An 18,621-nucleotide genomic window follows, 5' to 3' on the forward strand; every position below is an offset into this window, starting at 1 on the left:
GAGCATCCACAGCCCTCTGGGGTAGAGAATTCCAAAGATTCACAACCCTCTGAAGAAATTCCTCCTTGTCTCAGTCTTAAATTTCCCACATTACAACAGTGACTACAGTCCAAAAGTGCATCATTGGCTGTAAAGCGCTTTCAGACGTCCGGTGGTAGTAAAAGGTGCTATAGAAATACAAGTCTGTCTTTTCTTTTAAATGGCCGACCCCTTATCCTGAGACTATGCCCCCTAGTTCTAGACACTCCAGCCAGGGGAAACAACCTCTCTGCATCTATCCTGTCAATCCCCCTCAGAATCTTATTTCAATAAGATCACCTCTCATTCTTCTAAACTCCAGAGAATATAGGCCCATTTGACTCGATCTCTCCTCGGACAACCCTCTCATCCCAGGAATCAATCTAGTGAACGTTTGTTGCAGTGCCTCTAAGGCAAGTAAACGAATGAGAAGGGGTTAATTAATAATCTTGTTGTGCGGGGTCCTTTAGGGAAGAGTGACCATAACGTGATAGAATTCTTCATTAAGATGGAAAGTGAAGAAGTCCAATCCGAAGTTAGGGTCCTAAATCTAAACAAAGGAAACTACGAAGGTATGAGGAGTGAGTTGGCTATGATCGATTGGGGAGCTTCATTAAAAGGCATGACGGTGGATAGGCAATGGCTAACATTTAAGGAACGAATGCATGAATTGCAACAGTTACACATTCCTTTCTGGCACAAAAACACAAAAGGAAAAGCAGCCTAACCATGGCTAACAAAAGAAATTAAGGATAGTATTAGATCTAAAGAGGAGTCATATAAAGTAGCAAGCCTGAGGATTGGGAGCAGTTTAGAATTTAGCAAAAAAGGACCAAGAGATTGATTAAGAGGGGAAAAATAGAGTACGAGTAAACTTGCAAGGAACATAAAAGCGGATTGTAAAAGCTTTTACAAGTATGTAAAAAGAAAAAGATTAGTGAAAACAAATGTACGTCCCTTACAGTCAGAAACGGGGGAATTTATAATGGGGAACAAGGAAATGGCTGAGCAATTAAACAAATACTTTGGTTCTGTCTTCACGGAAGAGGACACAAATAACTTCCCAGAAATGCGAGGGAACCAAGTGTCTAGTGAGAAGGAGGAATTAAAGGAAATTAGTATTAGTAAAAAAATAGTGCTGGAGAAATTAATGGGACTGAAAGCTGATAAATCCCCAGGATCTGATAATCGGCATCACAGAGTACTAAAAGAGGTAGCCATGGAAATAATGGATGCATTGGTGTCAACTTCCAAAATTCTATAGACAATGGAACAGTTCCTGCTGATTGGAGGGTGGCAAATGTAATCCCACTATTTAAAAAAGGAGGGAGAGAGAAAACCGGGTACTACAGACCAGTTAGCCTAACATCAGTAGTAGGGAAAATGCTAGAGTCTATTATAAAGGATGTGATAACAGGACACTTAGAAAACATCAACGGGATTAGACAAAGTCAACATGGATTTATGAAAGGGAAAGCACATGGGATTGGGGGTAATATACTGGCATGGATTGAAAATTGGTTAACAGACCGGAAACAGAGAGTAGGAATAAATGGGTCTTTTTCGGGGTGGCAGGCGGTGACTAGTGGGGTACCGCAGGGTTCAGTGCTTGGGCCCCAGCTATTCACAATATATATCAATGATTTGGATGAGGGAGCCAAATGTAATATTTCCAAGTTTGCTGACGACACGAAACTAGGTGGGATTGTGAGTTGTGAGGAGGATGCAAAGAGGCTTCAAGGTGATTTAGACAAGTTGAGTGAGTGGGCAAATACATGGCAGGTGCAGTATAACGTGGATAAATGTGAAGTTATCCACTTTGGTAGGAAAAACAGAAAGGCAGAGTATTATTTAAATGGTGATAGATTGGGAAATGTTGATGTACAAAGGGACCTGGGTGTCCTTGTACACCAGTCACTGAAAGCAAACATGCAGGTGTTGCAAGCAGTTAGGAAGGCAAATGGTATGTTGGCCTTCATTGCAAGAGGATTTGAGTACAGGAGCAAGGATGTCTTACTACAGTTATACAGGGCCTTGGTGAGACCACACCTGGAGTAGTGTGTGCAGTTTTGGTCTCCTTACTAACCCTCCGTGGCTAACTAAGGAAGTAAAGGATGGTATCAAATTGAAAACGAAGGCATACGATGTTGCCAAGATTGGTGGGAGACCAGAGGATTGGGAAATTTTAAAAAGCAGCTGAGGATGACACAAAAAATGAGAGAGATGATGAATTATGAGAGTAAGCTGGCAAGAAACATTAAAACAGATAGTAAGAGCTTCTACAGGTATATAAAAAGGAAGAGGGTAGCTAAAGTAAACGTTGGTCCTTTAGAGGATGAGACTGGGGAATTAATAATGGGGAACGGGGAAATGGCAGAGACTCTGAACAAATATTTTGCATCTGTCTTCACTGCAGAAGACACTAACAATATCCCAATAATGGATAATCAAGGGGCCACAGGTAGTGGGGAACTAAAGACAATCACCATCACTAAGGAAATAGTACTCGGTAAAATAATGGGACTAAAAGACGACAAGTCCCCTGGACCAGATGGCCTGCATCCCAGGGTCTTAAAAGAAGTGGCTGCAGAGATAGTGGATGCATTGGTTGCAATATACCAAAATTCCCTGGACTCTGGAGAGGTCCCAGCGGATTGGAAAACCGCTAACCTAACACCCCTATTTAAGAAAGGAGGGAGACCGAAAGCAGGAAACTATAGACCAGTTGGCCTAACATCTGTCGTTGGGAAAATGCTGGAGTCCTTCATTAAGGAAGCAGTAGCAGGGCATTTAGAAAAACATACTGCAGTCAAACAAAGTCAGCATGATTTTATGAAAGGGAAATCATGTTTAACAAATTTGTTCGAGTTCTTTGAGGATGTAACAAGCAGGGTGGACAAAGGGTGAGCCAGTGGATGTGGTGTATTTAGATTTCCAGACGGCATTCGATAAGGTGCCACATAAAAGGTTACTGCATAAGATAAGAGCTCACAGATTGGGGGTAATATATTAGCCTGGATAGAGAATTGGCTAACTAACAGAAAGCAGAGAGTTGGGATAAATGGGTCATTTTCTGGTTGGCAAACGGTAACTAGTGGGGTGCCACAGAGATCGGTGCTGGGGCCCCAACTAGTTACAATCTACATTAATGACTTGGCTACATTACACTCGATCCCTTCATCCAAGTTTGCGGATGAAACATGGAAACATAGAAGGTAGGAGCAGGCCATTCAATGAGATCATGGCTGATCATCCAAATTCAGTACCCTGTCCCTGCCTTCTCCCTATACCCCTTGATCCCTTTAGCCTTAATTAAGGAATATATCCAACTCCTTCTTGAATATATTTAATGAATTGGCCTCCACTGCCTTCTGTGGTAGAGAATTCCACAGGTTCACCACTCTCTGGGTGAAGAAATTCCTCCTCATCTCTGTCCTAAATGGCTTACCCCTTATCCTTAGACTGTGACCCCTGGTTCTGGACTCCCCCGCCATCGGGAACATCCTTCCTGCATCTAGTCTGTCTAGTCCTGTTAGAATTTTATAAGTTTCAATGAGATCCCCTCTCATTCTTCTAAACTCCAGCGAGTGTAAGCCCAATCGACCCAATCTCTCCTCATACGTTATTCCTGCCATCCCAGGTATCAGTCTGGTGAATCTTCGCTGCACTCCCTCCATGGCAAGAACATCCTTCCTCCGATAAGGCGACCAAAACTGCGCACAATACTCAAGGTGTGGTCTCACCAAGGCCCTGTACAACTGCAGCAAGACATCCTTGTTCCTGTACTCGAACCCTCTCACTACGAAGGCCAACATACCATTTGCCTTCTTAACCACCTGCTGCACCTGCATGCTTACCTTCAGCGACTGGTGCACAAGGACACCCAGGTCTCGTTGCACTTCCCCTTCTCCCAATCTATTGCCATTCAGATAATCTGCCTTCCTGTTTTTGCCACCAAAGTGGATAACCTCGCATTTATCCACATTATACTGCATCTGCCATGCTTCTGCCCAGTCGCCCAACCTGTCCAAATCATACTGGAGTTTCTCTGCATCCTCCTCACAGCACACACGCCCACCCAGCTTTGTGTCGTCTGCAAACTTGGAGATATTACACCTAGTTCCCTCATCTAGATCATTTATAGATATATATATTGTGAATAGCTGGCGTCCTAGGACCGATCCCTGCGGTACCCCACTAGTCACTGCCTGCCACTCGGAAAAAGACCTGTTTATTCCAACTCTTTGCTTCTTGTCTGCCAACCAGTTCTTTATCCAAGTCAGTACCTTGCCCCCAATCCCATGTGCCTTAACTTTACATGCTAATCTCTTATGCGGGATCTTATCGAAAGCCTTCTGGAAGTCCAAATACACCACATCCACTGGTTCTCCCTTATCTATTCTACCAGTTACATCCTCAAAAAATTCCAGTAGATTAGTCAAGCATGATTTACCTTTTGTAAATCCATGTTGACTTTGTCCGATCCTGTCACTGTTTTCCAAGTGCTCTGCTATTACATCTTTTAAAATGGACTCTAGCATTTTCCCCACTACCGATGTCGGGCTTACCGGTCTATAATTCCCCGTTTTCTCTCTACCACCTTTTTTGAGTAGTGGGGTAACATTAGCTACCCTCCAATCCATGGGTACTGTTCCAGAGTCTATCGAATTTTGGAAGATGACCAGCAATGCATCTACTATTTCTAGGGCCACTAGGATGATACGAAGATGGGTGGGAAAGCAAGTTGTATAGCGGACTCAAAGAACCTGCAAAGGGATATAGACAGGCTAAGTGAGTGGGCAAACATTTGGCAGATGGAGTATAATGTGGCTAAGTGCGAGGCTATCCACTTTGGCAGGAAAAATAAGAAAGCAAACTATTATTTAAATGGAGAGAGATTACAAAATGCCACAGTTCTGAGGGACCTGGGGGTCCTTGTGCATGAAACACAAAAAGTTAGCATGCAGGTACAGCAAGTAATCCAAAAGGCAAATGGAATGTTGGCCTTTATTTCAAGGGGGTTGGAGTATAAAAGCAGGGAAGTCCTGCTACAACTGTACAGGGTATTGGTGAGACCACACCTGGAGTACTGCGTACAGTTTTGGTCTCCTTATTTAAGGAGGGATATACTTGCATTGGAAGCAGTTCCGAGACGATTCACGAAGTTGATTCCAGAGATGAGGGGGTTGACTTATGAGGAAAGGTTGAGCAGGCTGGGCCTATACTCATTGGAATTTAGAAGAATGAGAGGTGATCTTATCGAAACATAGAAGATACTGAGGGGGCTCGACAAGGTAGATGCAGAGAGGATGTTTCCCCTCGTGGGGAAATCTAGAACTCGGGGGCACAGTTTAAGAATAAAGGGGTCGCCCTTTTAGAACTGAGATGAGGAGGAATTTCTTCAGAGGGTCGTAAATCTGTGGAATTCTCTGCCCCAGAGAGCTGTGGAGGCTGGGTCATTAAATACATTTACGGTGGAGGTAGACAGATTTTTGAACAGTAAGGGAGTTATGGGGAGCGGGCAGGGAAATGGAGCTGAGCCCAATGTCAGATCAGCCATGATCTCATTAAATGGCGGAGCTGGCTTGAGAGCCCAAATGGCCGACTCCTGTTTCTTATGTTATGTAATCCTCTGCTTGTGTTGGGAGGAGTGGAGCTGTAATCTGCTGCTTGTGGTGGGAGTGCTGAGATTCCCTACTGGGTTACGCTAATGCACATCATCGCTGGGCAATGTGTTGGTTACTTTTCCACTGTCCCATTTGTGCCGTGCAGCCTCTGCATTTATAGCAGCTCTGTTGAAGATCAGACTGTGGTGAAATGTGCAAGATGTTGAGTGGCCTTTAACTCTGCCATGTTTGTGCTCCGAGCACAGTCACCCCAACGAGTGGACAGCAGTTGTACCTGTGTTCAGTCAGTGGCTGTGAGCTGTGACTGGTGCCGGTTGTGTTGTCTGCATCTAGCCTTTAACTGTGGTTTTTCCTCTTTTTTTTCTCTCTCTCTCTCTCTCTCTCTCTCTCTCTCTCTCTCTGCTCCCTCGCCCCTAGCTGAGTGTGAGAAGCTTCTACAAATCTACGAGCGTTTGGAGGAGTTGGATGCGGACAAGGCCGAGGTGCGAGCGTCGCGGATTCTGCACGGTCTCGGGTTCTCGCCATCCATGCAGCGGAAGAGGATGAAGGATTTCAGCGGAGGCTGGAGGATGAGAGTGGCACTTGCCAGGTAACCAAGCATGGGATGGTGACTTGATGCTACCGAGGGGGGCAGGGCCTTAGCATATAACTTTAAATAAGCTGGGTTGCACTTTTTCCTCTCCCTGTTCTTTGCTCTCGCTCTGTCTATTTTTCCTGATTCTCACCACAGCCCAGTGGCCCCTAGTGGAAAATACAGCAGATCAGCAGAACCCAATAAACTACAGCCCAGCATGTCCCCACCTCCAGGAGAGAATTTAAAACGTGGGTTGGGTTGTTTCTGCTGTTTGTTTTATAGAAACATAGAAGATAGGAACAAGAGTAGGCCATTCGGCCCCTCGAGCCTGCTCCACCATTCAGTGAGATCATGGCTGATCATCCAAATTCAGTACCCTGTCCCTGCCTTCTCCCCATATCCCTTGATCCCTTTAGCCTTAATTAAGGAATATATCCAACTCCTTCTTGAATATATTTAATGAATTGGCCTCCACTGCCTTCTGTGGTAGAGAATTCCACAGGTTCACCACTCTCTGGGTGAAGAAATTCCTCCTCATCTCTGTCCTAAATGGCTTTCCCCTTATCCTTAGACTGTGACCCCTGGTTCTGGACTCCCCCGCCATCGGGAACATTCTTCCTGCACCCAGTCTGTCCAGTCCTGTTAGAATTTTACAAGTTTCAATGAGATCCTCTCTCATTCTTCTAAACTCCAGCGAGTGTAAGCCCAATCTCCTCATGTCATTCCTGCCATCCCAGGTATCAGTCTGGTGAATCTTCGCTGCACTCCCTCCATGGCAAGAACATCCTTCCTCAGATAAGACGACCAAAACTGCACACAATACTCAAGGTGTGGTCTCGCCAAGGCCCTGTACAACTGCAGCAAGACATCCTTGTTCTTGTACTCGAACCCTCTTGCTACGAAGGCCAACATACCATTTGCCTTCTTAACCGCCTGCTGCACCTGCATGCTTACCTTCAGCGACTGGTGCACAAGGACACCCAGGTCTCGTTGCACTTCCCCTTCTCCCAATCTATTGCTGTTCAGATAATAATCTGCCTTCCTGTTTTTGCCACCAAAGTGGATAACCTCGCATTTATCCACATTATACTGCATCTGCCATGCTTCTGCCCAATCAACCAACCTGTCCAAATCGTACTGGAGTTTCTCGGCATCCTCCTCACAGCACACACGCCCACCCAGCTTTGTGTTGTCTGCAAACTTGGAGATATTACATCTAGTTCCCTCGTCTAGATCATTTATATATAGTGAACAGCTGGGGTCCTAGGACCGATCCCTGCGGTACCCCACTAGTTACTGCCTGCCACTCGGGAAAAGACCCGTTTATTCCAACTCTTTGCTTCCTGTCTGCCAACCAGTTCTTTATCCAAGACAGTACCTTACCTCCAATCCCATGTGCTTTAACTTTACACGCTAATCTCTTATGCGGGACCTTATGGAAAGCCTTCTGAAAGTCCAAATACAGGAAACTTTCTGGTATCCGGCACTGACGGGACCGAGCTGGTGCCGTCCCATCAAAAGTGCCGGAGAAACCAGCGCTAATGTTAAAACATACGGAGCTTTTCAGCTCCGTGTGAATCAACAAACCCTGTTGCTTAGCAACAGCTTCAAAACAGTCGGCCGCAGCTTAAAAGTGTCTCTGTAGCTAAGCAACAGCTTCAGCTGGACCTTGCAGAGCCTGACTGGGGGGGAAAAAAGCAACGAGAAGTAAAAAAACTTATAGGAAACGGCTCCTGAATTTTGCCGGTAGATAGAGCTTTCCGGACATTTAACCTCTGGTTAAGCGACAGTTTCCTGTACACCACATCCACTGGTTCTCCCTTATCTATTCTACCAGTTACATCCTCAAAAAAAAAAAAAAAAATTCTTGTGCGAATAGATTTTTATATTTTTGTGTTTTATGTTCACCTTTGTGGTGAAGTAAGGTTTGGTTCATGTTTGCTGTCTCTCAGTCCCATTTGCTTCGTTACCCCAGGACATCAGCACAACCTCAGCAGTACTGAAGGAGTGCTGCACTGTCAGCGGTGATGTCCTGTAAATGGCTGGTTAAATCCAGGCTAGTGCTGCTGTTAAAAGATTGGGTGGGGGCTGGTGGTTTGCTAATGGTGTTGGGGAGGGGAATGGGCACCAGGATGTAGTATTAGAAAGGGGAAACAGAGCACAAAGGATTGGGAGAGACAGAGAGCACTACAGTAAGAAATAGTAAGCTATTAGGTGGTGCCAGAGACTAAGACTACAAGAAGGTCTAAGATAGGTTTACAGTGCTTGTGTGTAAATGCATGAAGTGTGGTAAATAAGGTTGGTGAGCTACAGGTGCAAATAGACACATGGGAATATGATGTTGTGGTGATAACGGAGTCCTGGCTCAAAAATGGCAGGATTGGGTATCAAAAATTTCTAGGTATAAGGTGTTCAGGAAAGATCAGAAGGGAAGGGAGGGAAAGAAAGGAGGTTGGGTTGGCAGTATTGGTTAAGGAGAATATTACAGTGCTGGAGAGAGAGGATGTCCTGGAGGGGTCAAGGACAGAATCTATTTGGTTAGAGTTAAGCAATAATAGAGGTGCCATTACACTACTCGGTGTATTCTATAGGCTGCCAACTAGTGGGAAGGATACAGAGGAGCAAATTTGCGGGGGAATTAGAGAGGTGCAAGAACTATAGAGTAGTGATAATGGGGGACGTCAACTATCCTAATATAGACTGGGATAGTAATAGTGCAAAGGGCAGAGAAGGGGAACAATTTCTGAAGTGTGTTCAGGAGAACTTTCTTGATTAGTATGTTTCCGGCCCAACGAGGAAGGAGGCATTGCTGGATCTGGTTCTGGGGAATGAGGTGGAGCAAGTACGAGCCGGGGAAAATTTAGGGAATAGTGATCATAGTATCATAATAACATAAGAATTAGGAGCAGGAGTCGGCCATTTGGCCCTCGAGCCTGCTCCGCCATTCAATAAGATCATGGCTGATCTTCTACCTCATCTCCACTTTCCTGCACTATCCCCATATCCCTTGATTCCCTTAATATCCAAAAATCTATCGATCTCTGTCTTGAATATACTCAACGACTGAGCCTCCACAGCCCTCTGGGGTAGAGAATTCCAAAGATTCACCGCCCTCTGAGTGAAGACATTTCTCCTCATCTCAGTCCTAAATGGCTGACCCCTTATCCTGAGACTGTGACCCCTGGTTCTAGATTCCCCAGCCAGGGGAAACATCCTCCCTGCATCTACCCTGTCAAGCCCTGTAAGAATTTTGTATGTTTCAATGAGATCACCTCTCATTCTTCTAAACTCTAGTGAATATAGGCCTAGTCTACTCAATCTCTCCTCATAGGACAATCCCCCCATCCCAGGAACCAGTCTGGTGAACCTTCGTTGCACTCCCTCTACGGCAAGTATATCCTTCCTTAGGTAAGGAGACCAAAACTGTACACAATACTCCAGGTGTGGTCTCACCAGGCCCTATATAATTGGAGTAGTGTTTAGATTAGCTATGGAAAAGGACAGGGAGCAATCTAGAGTAAAATTGCTTAATTGGAGGTAGACAAATTTCAGTGGGTTGAGAGCGGATCTGGCCCGGGTAAATTGGAATCAAAGACTAGCGGGCAAAACTGTTAAAGAGGAGATGGTTCGGGTACAGTCGAGGCACGGGGGCGGGGGGGGGGTTAGGGCAACTAAAGCCAGAGCTCCCTGGATGACGAAAGAGAGAGAGAGTAAGATGAAGCTGAAAAAGATGTTAGGTTGAGAATACAAGTGAGAATCAGGCTGAATATAGATAGTTCAGAGGGGAAGTGAAAAAGAAAATGAGGGGCAAAGAGAGGGTATGATAATAGATTGGTAGCTAACAAAAGGGAATTCAAAAGTCTTCTATAGGCGTATAAATAGTAAACGGGTAGTAAGAGGAGGGGTGGGGCCTATTGGGGACCAAAAAGGAGACCTACGCATGGAGGCAGAGGGCATGGCTGAGGTACTTTGCATCTGTCTTTACCAAGGAAGAGTATGCTGCCAAAGTCATAGTGAAAGAGGAGGTAGTGGAGATACTGGATGAGATAAAAATTGATAGAGGTATTCGAAAGGCTGTCAGTACTTAAAGCTGATAAGTCACCAGGACCAGATGGGATGCAGCCTTGGATGCTGAGGGAGGTTAAGGAGGCACTGGCCATAATCTTCCAATCCTCCTTGGATACAGGGGTGGTACCAGAGGACTGCAAATGTTACACCCTTGTTCAAAAGAGGGTGTAAAGATAAACCCAGCAACTACAGGCCAGTCAGTTTAACCTTGGTAGTGGAGAAGTTTTTAGAAATGATAATCAGAGGCCAAGTTAACAGTCTGTTAACTGTGGATTAATTAAGGAAAGCCAGCATGGATTTGTTAAAGGCAAATGGTGTTTAACTAACTTGATTGAGGGGTTGATGAGGGCAATATGCGGTTGATGTGGTGTACATGGATTTCCAAAAGGCGTTTGATAAAGTGCCACATAATAGGCTTGCCAGCAAAGTTGAAGCCCATGGAATAAAAAGGACAGTGGCAGCATGGATACAGAATTGGCTAAGTGACAGGAAACAGAGAGTAGTGGTGAACGGTTGTTTTTTGGATTGGAGGAAGGTGGTGTTCCCCAGGGGTCGGTACTATGACTTTTTTTGATATATATTAATGACTTGGACTTGGGTGTACAAGGCACAAAACTTAGAAGTATAATGAACAGTGAGGAGGAGAGTGATTAGACTTCAAGAGGACATAGACAGACTGGCGAAATGGGCGGACACGTGGCAGATGAAATTTAATGCAGAAAGGTGAGAAGTGATGCATTTTGGTAGGAATAAACTAAAGGGCACAATTCTAAAGGGGGTGCATGAACAGAGACCTGGGGGTATATGTGCACAAATCGTTGAAGGTGGCAGGGCAGGTTGAGAGAGCAGTTAAAAGCTCACGGGATTGTGGGCTTCATAAATAGAGGCATAGAATACAACAGCAAGGAAGTTCTGATGAACCTTTATAAAACACTGGTTCGGCCTCAACTGGAGTATTGTGTCCAATTCTGGGCAACGCACTTCAGGAAGAATATGAAGGCCTTAGAGAGGGTGCAGAAAAGATTTATGAGTGATTCCAGGGATGAGGGACCTCAGTTACGTTGATAGACTGGAGAAGCTGGGGTTGTTCTCCTTGGAGCCGAGAAGATTTGATAGAGGTGTTCAAAATCATGAGGGGTCTGGACAGAGTAGATAGAGAGAAACTGTTCCCATTGGTGGAAGGTTCGAGAACCAGAGGACACAGATTTAAGGTGATTGGCAAAAGATCCAAAGGCAACATGAGGAAAAACCTTTTTACTCAGCGAGTGGTTAGAATCTAGAATGCACTGCCTGAAAGGGTGGTGGAGGCAGATTCAATTGTGGATTTCAAAAGGGAGTTGGATAAGTATCTGAAGGAAAAAGTTTGCAGGGCTACGGGGAAAGGGCGGGGGAGTGGGACTAGCTGAAGTGCTCTTGCAGAGAGACGGCATGGGCTCAACGGGCCGAATGGCGGCCTCCTGTGCTGTAACCATTCTATGATTCTATCCGACCTTCCAAAATGCACAAACTGGTCATTCATTTCACTGCTGCCTGTGGGATCTTGCTGTGTGAAAAATAGCCACCCCATTTACTCGAATAACATCATTGCATTTCAAAGCAGGTCATTGCACTCGAGGTGCTTCACGACATTTGCCAGATGTGATCAGATTCTATTGAAACCAGCCTCTGCCATGGCTTGCTCTTGACCCCTTCTGCTTCTCCCAATTCCTGGCACCGTCGACTCCTTGTTAATTCAACATTGTTTAATTGGATTTGGTGGGTAATGTGACTTAAACGTTTACAGAAAGCCTCGAGTATCTAGTTTTATTTCCATTTAAATTTATGATGAACTTACAAAAAGTTGTCTTTGAACTAGTGGCAAGTGTCTGTTGGTGCAGTGCCGGTGGGCCTCTGCCAGTCCCTCAGCACCACCTATTCAACCTCGGGTCAGAAGTTGTCTTGGGCCAATTTATTGTTTTGCTGCTGGTCGCGATGGATCGTTCCCGACTGTTGGTGATTGCTGTGATTTGTTGCCTTTTTTCCAGAGCACTGTTCATCAAACCCTTCATGTTGCTGTTGGACGAGCCCACCAATCATCTTGATCTGGATGCCTGTGTGTGGCTGGAAGAAGAACTGAAATCGTAAGTAGAGGGGCTCTTTACTTTGGGCTTTGATGCAGCATTGTCGCTGGGATTTCGCTGCTCGGTGTGTGTAATTTCTGTAAAGTGAAGATCAGGCAGTGGTGCCGTGATGGATTCAGATTTGGGTTGTGTTGGAGCGAATGTGTTTGGTGTAACACTGGGGCGAGCTTGGATCTACCTTGGATTCTGACTATTTTTAAGCCCCATGCACTAATTTTTTAATAGTAAATGCTGTACAGCGTGGCCATAAATGGAGTGCATTGTAAACGGTGTAAAGTTGGGAATTTAGTGAGAGTAGAACTCTCTGGTAAGTGCTGGGTGAGTCGGTTTCAAACTGAAATTTAGTCTAACATTTAGAATTTAACTTGGAACTTTAAAAACTATAAACGATACTGCGAGTTAGTCAACAGTTAACAGAAACTACCTGTCAGTGGCAGTTAACAATTCCCAGTCGATCAACTGTACGTGATTGTCAGAATAGAAGCTAGTTACTGCGTGAGCACTTGTAACTTGGATGTGACTCATGGGTGTATAAGAGTAAACCGAGTGGTCGCACAGAGTGCATCGTAAAGTGTGAAGTTGGGAATTTGGTGCAGCGGGGAAGGTGGTGCTGCTTTCTGCCTCTAATACTTGTAGAGGTTTGTGTAAGCTTGATGCAGTAAGTACTAAACATAGAAACATAAAAGATAGGAGCAGGAGTAGGCCATTCGGCCCCTCGAGCCTGCTCCGCCATTCAATGAGATCATGGCTGATCATCCAAATTCAGTACCCTGTCCCTGCTTTCTCCCCATATCCCTTGATCCCTTTAGCCTTAAGAAATATATCTAACTCCTTCTTGAATATATTTAATGAATTGGCCTCCACTGCCTTCTGTGGTAGAGAATTCCACAGGTTCACCACTCTCTGGGTGAAGAAATTCCTCCTCATCTCTGTCCTAAATGGCTTACCCCTTATCCTTAGACTGTGACCCCTGGTTCTGGACTCCCCGACCATTGGGAACATCCTTCCTGCATCTAGTCTGTCTAGTCCTGTTAGAATTTTATAAGTTTCAATGAGATCCCCTCTCATTCTTCTAAACTCCAGTGAGTATAAGCCCAATCGACCCAATCTCTCCTCATACGTCATTCCTGCCATCCCAGGTATCAGTCTGAATCTTCGCTGCACTCCCTCCATGGCAAGAACATCCTTCCTCCGATAAGGCGACCAAAACTGCACACAATACTCAAGGTGTGGTCTCACCAAGGCCCTGTACAACTGCAGCAAGACATCCTTGTTCCTGTACTCGAACCCTCTCGCTATGAAGGCCAACATACCATCTGCTTTCTTGACCGCCTGCTGCACCTGCATGCTTACCTTCAGCGACTGGTGCACAAGGACACCCAGGTCTCGTTGCACTTCCCCTTCTCCCAATCTATTGCCAGTCAGATAATCTGCCTTCCTGTTTTTGCCACCAAAGTGGATAACCACATTATATTGCATCTGCCATGCTTCTGCCCAATCACCCAACCTGTCCAAATCATACTGGAGTTTCTCGGCATCCTCCTCACAGCACACGCGCCCACCCAGCTTTGTGTCGGTGGCATAGTGGTTAGCACTGTTGCCTCACAGCGCCAGAGACCCGGGTTCGAATCCGGCCTCGGGCGACTGTCTGTGTGGAGTTTGCACATTCTCCCCGTGTTTGCGTGGGTTTTCTCCGGGTGCTCCGGTTTCCTCCCACAGTCCAAAGATGTGCAGGTTAGGTTGATTGGCTATGATAAATTGACCCTTCGTGTTAGGGGGATTAAATACGTGGGGTTACGGGGATAGGGTGGGATATGTGTTGGTGTAGGGGTTACGGGGATCGGGTGGGATATGTGTCGGTGCAGGCTCGATGGGCCGAAACGGCCTCTATCTGCACTGTGGGGTTTCTGTGATTCTGTGTCGTCTGCAAACTTGGAGACATTACATCTAGTTCCCTCGTCTAGATCATCTATATATATATTGTGAATAGCTGGGGTCCTAGGACCGATCCCTGCGGTACCCCACTAGTCACTGCCTGCCACTCGGAAAAAGACCCGTTTATTCCAACTCTTTGCTTTCTGTCTGCCAACCAGTTCTCTATCCAAGTCAATACCTTGCCCCCAATCCCATGTGCCTTAACTTTACACACTAACCTCTTATGCGGGACCTTATCGAAAGCCTTCTGAAAGTCCAAATACACCACATCCACTGGTTCTCCCTTTATCTGTTTTACCAGTTACATCCTCAAAAAATTCCAGTAGATTAGTCAAGCACGATTTACCTTTTGTAAATCCATGTTGACTTTGTTCAATCCTGTCACTGTTTTCCAAGTGCTCTGTTATTACATCTTTTATAATGGACTCTAGCATTTTCCCCACTACCGATGTCAGGCTTACCGGTCTATAATTCCCTGTTTTCTCTCTACCACCTTTTTTGAACTGTGGGGTAACATTAGCTACCCTCCAATCCATGGGTACTGTTCCAGAGTCTATCGAATTTTGGAAGATGACCAGCAATGCATCTAATATTTCTAGGGCCACTTCCTTAAGTACCCTGGGATGTAGATTATCAGGCCCTGGGGATTTATCAGCCATCAATCCTGTCAATTTCCCTAACCCCATTTCCCTACAAATACTGATTTCATTCAGTTCCTCCCTCTCATCAGACCCTATGTTCCCCGACATCTCTGGGAGGTTATTTGTGTCTTCCTTTGTGAAGACAGAACCAAAGTATGTATTTAATTGGTCTGCCATTTCTTTGTTCCCCATTGTAAATTCCTCTGATTCTGACTGCAAGGGACCTACGCTTGACTTTACCAATCTTTTTCTCTTCACATATCTATAAAAGCTTTTACAGTCAGTTTTTATGTTCCCTGCAAGCTTACTCTCATACTCTATTTTCCCCCTCTTAATTAATCCCTTTGTCCTCCTTTGCTGAATCCTAAACTGCTCCCAATCCTCAAGTTTACTGCTTTTTCTGGCCAATTTATATGTCCTCTCCTTGGATCTTATGCTATCTAAAGTCGCTCAGGGCCCTGTTTATTTCTCCATTTCTCTCTCGTGACATCCTCCTCCGCCATTACTGGTGCTGTTAATTCAAGTCGCTGCCTTTCACTGCCGTGTTGAGCTTTGATATAGAAATAAGAGCGAAGTTATGTTTCAGGAATGGACCTGGAATTTTAGTCCAGTCCGACTGAGTATGCAGGGAACGAGCCTGCAGTGAGCACCGCACCTGGTTCATTTCCTGTTGAGCAAATGGTTGATGGGGTGGAGCGGCCCTTTGTGCGCATTTACTGCCTATGTAAATTTAGGGTTTAAAAATAGAAAATGCTGGAAATACTCAGCTTATGGGGGACATTGCTCTCGGTGTACACAACTACTTTTTCCTCTGGTAGTGGGAATCCAAAACAATTTGAGCCAGGCTGTTTAGGAGTGAAATCAGAACAAGGTAATGGAAATCTGGAATAACAACAGAAAATGCTGGAAACACTCAGCAGGTCAGGCAGTATCCGTGGAGAGAGAAACAGAGTTAATGTTTCAGGTCGATGACCCTTCGTCAGAACTGGAAAAAGTTAGAGAAGTAACAGATTTTTAATCAAGTCTAGGGGCAGGGAAAGGGAGGGGAGGAAAGAACACAAGGGAAGGTCTGTGATAGGGTGGAAGGCAGGAGAGATTAAGAGACAAAAGGGATGATGGTGCGAGGCAAAAGGAGATGGTAATGGGACCAGTAAAGAAACACAAGATGACTCAAGATGAGGTGTAAATGGCACTGGCAGAATGATCGACAGCTGCCATGAGAGGAAAAAAAATATAGGGGCCGAGGTTCTAGTCTGAAATTGTTGAACTCGATGTTGGGTCCGGAAGGCTGTAAAGTGCCTAATCGAAAGATGAGGTGCTGTTCCTCGAGCTTACGTTGAGCTTTGTTGGAACAGTGTAAGAGGCCGAGGGCGGAGAGGTCAGAGTGGGAGTGGAGCGGAGAGTTAGTGACTGACCCAGAAGCGCGGGGATTACTCTCTTATGGACGGAACGGAGGTGTTCCACAAAGCGCTCACCCAATCTGCGTTTGGTCTCTCCAATGTAGCGGAGACTGCCTTGTGATCAGCGAATACAGTATACTAAATTGCAAGAAGTACAAGTAAATCGCTGTTTCACCTGGAAGGGGTGTTTGGGGCCCTGGACAGTGGGAAGAGAGGAGGTAAAAGGGCAGATGTTGCATCTCCTGCGCTTGCACAGGAAGGTGCCAGGCGAAGGGGTGTTGGGGTGATAGAGGAGTGGACTAGGGTGTCGTGGAGAGAGTGGTCCCTTTGGAATGCTGAAAGGGATGGGGAGGGGAAGATGTGCTTGGTGGTGGATCATGCTGGAGATGGCGGAGGATGATCCATTGAATGTGGAGGCTGGTGGGGTGAAAGGTGAGGACAAGGGGAACCCTATCGTGGTTCCGGGAGGGAGGAGAAGGGGTGAGAGCAGAAGTGCAGGAAATGGAACGGACACGGTCGAAGGCCATGTCAACCACGGTAGAGGGGAATCCTCGGTTGAGGGAAAAAATGAAGACATGTCGGAAGCACTAGTATGGAAGGTGACATCGTCAGACCAGATGCGATACAAACTGGGAGAATGGAGTTAGAGTCCTTACAGGTGAGGTGAGGGAGGAGACCTGAGTAGGACTGGAACAAAGACTGTTCCACATATCCCACAAAGGCAGGCATAGCTCGGGTCAGGGCCTCCTGATCGCAGTCTTGAAAATTGCAATTGTCCCCCAGCATCCACAGCTGGGGGACAATTGCAGTTTTCAAGTCTGAGATCAGTAGATTTTTGTTGGGTCAGAGTATCGAGGGATGTGGAGCAAAGGTGGGCACCAATTTATGAACAAATGCACTCAAAGGTTGAAGTTCACGGGCATGCACACAGGAGCTGGAATATTTTGTTAACTTGTAAAGTTTGGCAGAAGCAGAGTTTTTTGGGGGAGGGTTAAATGCCCCACCTATTTCTCCCCCTCCCCCCTCCCCCTTGCTGTACTAGCTGGAGTCATCACAGACCACGTCCTGGGGACAAATGAACAAACGGCCTATATGCGGAGTCCATCCTGTTGGTCCGGGCAGATGCACACGCTTACTAACTCGGTGTTCTTGACCATTTGCACTTTTAGCCGCTGTTGGTGCTGGCGCAGGTTCTGCACCTCCTGACACGCAGGCTGCTTCTGTACTTGCCTTCCCTTGACCATGGCAGTGCAAAGTTTGGGTTTATTTTAAGCTTATTAAAATGAACGTTGAGCTCTGAGGTGAGATGTTGGTGCTGTGAACTTCAGGCACTTCCTGCTTCAGGCACCTCGTGTCGGTGTGTGACATTCCCCGGACAGGTAGTTGCCGGGTAAAGTTCTCTCTCTTTGCAATTCTTTTTAAATTAATTTCTGGGATGTGGGCGTAGCTGGCAAGGCTGGTGGTGGATGTGTTGTATAAATACACCTTGTCAATGCCACAGCTGCTGCGAGTACTGGAAGGGGATTAAAGTAGACATTTTTAATTAACTTGCTGCTTTGTGTATTTTTCCCCCAGATTCTCCAGGATCCTTGTGCTGATATCTCATTCCCAGGACTTTCTGAATGGAGTTTGCAACAATATCATTCATCTGCACAACCGCAAGCTCAAGTACTACACAGTGAGTACTCTGGTGTGAACTTAAATTGGGCGGCCTCAACTCCTGAGAGGCCAACACTGTAAAACGGACTCTAATTTGGCATTAAATCGGTCAGATAGTATAGAACGTCCCAGAACAGCAGGTGTGGGAAATAAAGATAGTCACATTGGGTCTCCGTGGTGCTATCTGAGGTTAGGGTTGAAATATATGTTACAACAGTGTAGAGGGAGCTTTGCTCTGTATCTAACCCCGTGCTGTACCTGCCCTGGGAGTATTTGATGGGACAGTGTAGAGGGAGCTTTACTCTGTATCTAACCCCGTGCTGTACCTGCCCTGGGAGTGTTTGATGGGACAGTGTAGAAGGAGCTTTACTCTGTATCTAACCCGTGCTGGGCGTTTTCCCAGCGCTGACATCCCTCACCTTGATTATAGAAGTTCCCAAAAATCGTGATTAATGCAGGAAGATCGCAGTCCTATGTGGTGGTGTGGCTTTGTCCAGTAACTGCTGGAGTTGCAGCTTGGAGAGACATCTTGCCAGGTTTAAATTTGGGAGCACGACTTCCTGTGTAGTGGAGAATACG

At 45.9% G+C, this 18,621-nt stretch overlaps 1 protein-coding gene across 1 annotated transcript in view; it reads left to right on the plus strand.

Moving 5' to 3' along the window:
• Positions 1–18,621, plus strand: part of abcf2a (ATP-binding cassette, sub-family F (GCN20), member 2a) — a 67,521-nt gene that overhangs the window by 25,097 nt on the left and 23,803 nt on the right. Inside the window, 3 exon segments of the mRNA XM_085992197.1 lie at positions 6,063–6,234; positions 12,312–12,407; positions 17,959–18,061. Of these exon segments, the coding sequence (XP_085848323.1) occupies positions 6,063–6,234; positions 12,312–12,407; positions 17,959–18,061 (371 nt within the window).

Source organism: Somniosus microcephalus, chromosome 7, assembly GCF_052327205.1.
Source record: "Somniosus microcephalus isolate GS21.2 chromosome 7, FLI_Smic_1.0, whole genome shotgun sequence".
Taxonomy (NCBI): domain Eukaryota; kingdom Metazoa; phylum Chordata; class Chondrichthyes; order Squaliformes; family Somniosidae; genus Somniosus; species Somniosus microcephalus.